At 32.9% G+C, this 6,105-nt stretch overlaps 1 protein-coding gene across 1 annotated transcript; it reads left to right on the top strand.

Moving 5' to 3' along the window:
- LOC148586032 (uncharacterized) lies at positions 1-1,371 on the top strand. The gene has a single exon (XM_088516871.1). It carries the CDS (start codon positions 1-3, stop codon positions 1,369-1,371), a length of 1,371 nt encoding a protein of 456 aa, XP_088372997.1.
- The last annotated feature ends 4,734 nt before the right edge of the window (positions 1,372-6,105 follow it).

The following is a 6,105-nucleotide window of genomic DNA, read 5'->3' as shown; positions in this document are numbered from 1 at the left end:
ATGACCAGAGGTTCACTCTGTCGTGTTGCTACACTTGGGTCTTATACCAAGAAGACCAACCTCTGCTTTTCTACTCCATTGCTTCATGGGCGAAAGATGACTTCTATTAATAGATCATCATCATTATTATTGGCATCGCCTTTAGAAGCTGAGTCACATCCGTTGATGATGATACCACCGGATGAGGAGGAGGAAGACAATGATGGTAGGAGTCTGTGCCGTTTCTATGACTACGTAAATGAAAAGGTTATAAATACCACTATTAAGATCCCTCGAGAGGCTAATTTTGCACAATGCGTTGGGTCATCTCATGGTTGGTTGGCTTATGTCTCTTGTTTTGATTGCTCCATTTTTCTTTGGAGTCCCTTCATGACCTCTCCACTCATTTTGCTTCCTCCCATTCATACACTTCCATTCATAAAGGTTATACCGCGTGAAGAGATAGACAATGAGGAAATAGAGGATGATATACTAAGTCCATTTGAATTTGAATATGATGGTGATAATTGTTTTCCCGATTTTGGGTTCAAAGTAGAAGCTGAATATCCAGATCCAAGCCAAATGTATTATACGAGGACACCAAGAAGTTTGAGTCTAGATATTATAGACGTAATTGTTTTGTCATCAGTTCCAACAAGTGACGATTGCATTGTTGTGGCTCTGTCTAATCTTATTAAATATCAAGGTATTTTTTTTTGTAAACCTGGGGATAAGTCATGGACTTTTGTAGAGCAACCACATAAGAAACATTACCACATTGCAGATGTCACATATTTCAAGGATCGATTGTTCTACGCTGTGAGCAGTTGTGGGAATACTTTATTCGCTTATGATCTTGCTAATCTTTCTTCTCCAAAGAGTTACATTCTCAAACCCGTACTTGATGAATACATGCGGAGTTACTTTCTCAAACCTTCTTTCGAATTAAAACCCTCACTTGAAGAATACAACGCAGTATATCATCTGGTCGAATCATTAGGTGATCTTCTATTGGTTTGTAGGCTTATTCGACGCGATATTTATGACAAGAGGTACAAATGGTGTGATGTCGATGACGACAGATTTGTATTTTCTAATGACGATGAATATCCTATTGAGACATTTGAAGTTTATAGGCTGGATTTCTTACGGAATACATGGGAGTGTGCTCAATGCATAGGTGACCAAGTTTTGTTTTTAGATACTAACCAAACTCTCTCTCTTTCAGCTATGGAATTTCCCATTTTTAAAGCAAACTGCATATACTTCACTGGTTATTCTTATCGGTGCCATAATTATGGGTATTGTGAGCTGGGAGGTCATGTATTTGGACAATTCCGCAAATTTGGTGATGGCTTGCTACCTTTTTGGGTTATGCGCAATTTTCATTAATCTCCTTCATTATATTGTCTTCTCATTTAAAGATCAAAGGCCTACCCCAAAAAAGATTCTACAACTTATATTTTATACTTTGATCTCCATTACTTATGCTGTTTAAGGACATTTATTTTGCTTACAAGTTACAACTTATGTTATAGTTTTGTTTTTGCTCGAGCGGGTGGTTTGTTTACGTGTTGAATGTTACTTGCTATGCCTTAATGTTACTTGTTACTTCTATATTCATTCATCGTATTGAGTTGAACCCAACAGTGAACTTCACCCTTGCTTATAATCAAGGCTACTAATTTCATTTTCATGATGGTGAATTTTGTGGAGATTTCTTGCGTCTTTCAATTAAAATGTTCAAGTTGTATTCTTTGATCAAATTATAACAAATAATTGTTGATAAAATGAACAATAATATATATATATATATATATATATATATATATATATATATATATATATATATATATATGGGTGTTTGTTTCTCTAGATCGATAACTGATTTTAAAAATAGCTAGCTTTACTTGGATTTTATTAAAGTTTGTTAATTTTCTTATAGTACGTTTGTGGGGTAGGAATATTATCTTATTTTTTGCCATCTAAGAACATTCCCAATAGAGGAGCCATATTTTTATATAAAATGGCTTCTCAAAACTCACTTTTATCTAGTTTAGTTAAACCATTATTAAAGGCCTCTACATCCGATTAACTATATTTCTATTTATTATATTAAAATATTATTAAAAGTAAGAAAAGTTTTGGGAAAAAGAGAACATGTAAGAGAAAAAATAGGAAAAATTTTGGAAAAAAGAGAACATGCAGAGAAAAAGTAGGAAAATATTTGGAAAAAAGAGAAAACATGTGAGAGAAACAATGAAAAATAAAATAGCTCATTTGAAAAGTACGGCTACATTTAGCTTTTTTTTTTAGCTTTTCCAATCAAATATCTATTTTTCATTTTTTTTGGCTAATCCATTGTAAGAACATTTTCAATGAAGGAGCCATATTTTTATGTAAAATGGCTTCTCAAAACTCACTTTTATTTAGTTTATCTAAGTCATTTTTAAATGTCTTTACATCCGATTAGCTATATTTTTATTTATTTTATTAAAATATTATTAAAAGTAAGAAAAGTTTTGAGAAAAAGAAAACATGTGAGATGAAAAATGGGAAAAAAGAGAACATGCAGAGAAAAAGTAGGAAAAAATTTGGGAAAAAGAGAAACCAGGTGAGATAAACAATGAAAAATAAAATAGCTCCCTTGAAAAGTGTTGCTACATTTAGCTTTTTTTTAGCTCTTCCAATCAAATATCTATTTTACATTTTTTTTTTTTACTAATCCAATGTAGGGTTTTTTTTTAAACATTTGAAGAGCTATTTTAGATAAAAATAACATTTGGCTCTTTTATTGAAGAGCACTCACAATGGAGGACCTTTTTATGCAAAGTGGCTTCTCAAGACTCACTTTATCGAGTTTAGCTAATATATTTTTAGAAGGTCTCCTACATCCGATTAGCTATATTTTTATCTATATCATTTAAATATTAGTTTTTTACTTTTTATTGTTTCTATCTTTATTTCTTTTCTAAAATTCGTATTTCACTCTTTATTTTTTCAATGGTAATTCGTTTAGCACAATAACTTTTCAACGATTATTATTTTTCAAATAATCATTTTTGTAATGATAATATTTTTGAAACGGTTGTATTTTATAATAATTATATTTTTCAAATGTTGTATTTGTCAAAGTTAAGTATGAAAATCATATTCACATAGTAATGTCAATCATATTTATGAAATATCTTTTTTATAAAAAATTGTAAAAGAATATTCTCATAATGATCCCCAAGTTTTGGGAAAAGAGAAAATATATGAGAGAAACAATAAAAAAAAAAAAAAGGCTCCAATTAATAGTGCTACTATATGTAGCTTTTTTTTTTTTTTTTTTTTTTTTTGCTCATCCAATGTAGAGGGTTATTTTTTAACAAATTTAAAGAGTCATTTTAGATAAAAGTACCATTTAATTCATCCATTGTGAATGCTCTAAGATTTTATGAAAAAGGTCTGGTAATCATAACTAACTTGGAAGAATAAGGAGGGTTTTGAAATGTTTTAACATTATTTTATTATTCTTATATTAAGGGCCCGTTTGGGAGTGCGATTTCCATAAGTGAGATTTTAAAAATTGCGTTTTTAAAATCGCACAGGCGTTTGGTAAAACATACTAAATTTTTTTTTTTTTTATCAATTGAGTGTTTGGATAGCATTAGCATATAATTGCGGTTTCATGACCAAATTACCAATGAGGATGAACAAGACAGAGAGGATGAAGAAAAAAAAAAAGAGAAAAGAAGGGTTTTAATATATTTTAGGTGAATATTCTTGGTATTTTTTTCATTCCCGTTCTAAAAAAAGTAACTATTGCGCAAAATATCTTTTTAATAGAAATCGTGATTTTGTTTTAAATTCGTACTTTTTCAAATAAGCACCCTCTAATCAGCTTATGGAAATCGTAGATTTTTTTGCGATTTTAAAATTTGCGTTTTTAAAATCGCAATCCCAAACACCCTAAAGTTGTGATTTGATTTAAAATCGCAAATTATTTTTTAAAAAACGCACTCCCAAACGCACCCTAAAAGGTTTATTGACAATCGCTTTTGTTTTTATTTTTTTCAACAACGTGTCATTTCATTCATGAAATCATACTTATCTTGAAAAACAGGCAATTGATAAATGAATGATCAATATGTATATTAGGGCTTGTACTGTTGTTATATATAAAATTTTTCAATATAAAACATAAACGGAAATTCTTCAGATCATAGGTAGTTTTTTTTTTTTTTTCAATTTATGTTTTATATTAAAAAAATTTATATAAGACAAACAAAAAAAGGTCGACACTTGACAAATGCCATGAATGAGCTTTCATTCTTTCTCAAACCGTAACATCACTTGTTGTCTTTTTAGGATATAACACGTCTGTCTTAGATTGGGATTCATCTATAATTTAGTAATTAGTAAATAGGAGACATTCTCATCCAATCACACATTTAAAGAATCATTCATGTCAAAAATTATTTCCACCTTAAACACCGGGTGGAAGGCCAAAATCAGTGTATCCAATAAAGACTATAAAATTAAAATTAGGGTTAAATACTAAATTAGTCCCTAGGGTTTCACAACTTTATTTTTTCCCCCCTGGGTTTTCATTTTTATCACAGGAGGTCCCTGTGGTTTTGATAAGTGACCAAATTAGTCCATCCGTTAGTTGACCGTTAAACTGGACACGTGGACCAATCAGACGTCGACACGTGGCACATATATTAATTTTTTTTTTAATTTTTTTTAATTAAAAAAAATGTTTTTTAAAAAAAAAAATATTAAAAAAAAAATATTAAAAAAAAAAAAAAAAAAAAAAGAAAAATCGTAAAAAACTGGGGGTGGCCGAGCCACCCCCTTGGCAATTTGGGGGTGGCTCGGCCACCCCCTTTGGCCATGGGGGTGGCCAGGCCACCCCCATCTGGCCGGATGGGGGTGGCCGAGCCACCCCCTGGGCACCAGGGGGTGGCCGAGCCACCCCCTTGGGCCCCAAGGGGGTGGCCGAAACCACCCCCGGTTCCCACTGGGGTGGCTCGGCCACCCCCATGGAGCCTTGGGGGTGGTTTCGGCCACCCCCTTGGGGCCCAAGGGGGTGGCTCGGCCACCCCCTGGTGCCCAGGGGGTGGCTCGGCCACCCCCATCCGGCCAGATGGGGGTGGCCTGGCCACCCCCATGGCCAAAGGGGGTGGCCGAGCCACCCCCAAATTGCCAAGGGGGTGGCTCGGCCACCCCCAGTTTTTTACGATTTTTCTTCTTTTTTTTTTTTTTTTTAATATATTTTTTTTAATTTTTTTTTTTTAAAAAAAACATTTTTTTTAATTAAAAAAAAAAATTAATATATGTGCCACGTGTCGACGTCTGATTGGTCCACGTGTCCAGTTTAACGGTCAACTAACGGTCAACTAACGGATGGACTAATTTGGTCACTTATCAAAACCACAGGGACCTCCTGTGATAAAAATGAAAACCCAAGGGGGAAAAAATAAAGTTGTGAAACCCTAGGGACTAATTTAGTATTTAACCCTTAAAATTATCAAGTCCTTTCCATTTCACACAACAACATCAAAGAACAAAACAATCTCAATCCTCGGACCACCTACCTAATAACTCGTTATAAATGAATAACATGCACGCATCAATATATATAGAGAGAAACTCAAGATTCTAGAAACACCCAAACCACACGCCTTCTTTTGGTGTTTTTCACAAAATTAAAATTTATTTCTTAATTAATTCAAATTCCATGCATTTACTCCTAAAACTAACAAAGAATCGGGAGAGACACAAAACCCTAGCCCATTTGTAGCCGTCCCCCTCTCTCTTTCCCATTCATTTCTTTCAAATCTCATATTTTCTTACATTCTCTCCAAAAAAAACTCAAGAACCATATTCGATTCTCTCTCTCTCTCTCTCTCTACCAATCTACCAATCGAGATAGAAGGAATTCAATTATTGAAGTTTTCTCATCCCTAAATCCACACACATGTAAGTATTTAATTTTGATTTTGTTCTGTTTGCTGATTATTTTTATTTTTTATATATGCTAGCTAATGTGTATATATATATATATTTCACTTTTCATTTTTATTTAGTTTTTCTTGTTCTGATTGATCTATTTCCTTCATGAATAAAGAGGTGAAG

The sequence above is a fragment of the Corylus avellana genome, chromosome 5, assembly GCF_965113065.1.
Source record: "Corylus avellana chromosome 5, dhCorAvel1.hap1.2, whole genome shotgun sequence".
Taxonomy (NCBI): Eukaryota; Viridiplantae; Streptophyta; class Magnoliopsida; order Fagales; family Betulaceae; genus Corylus; species Corylus avellana.
The sequence above is the reverse complement of the archived record's forward strand: the minus strand, read 5'-3'. Positions and strand labels throughout refer to the sequence as shown.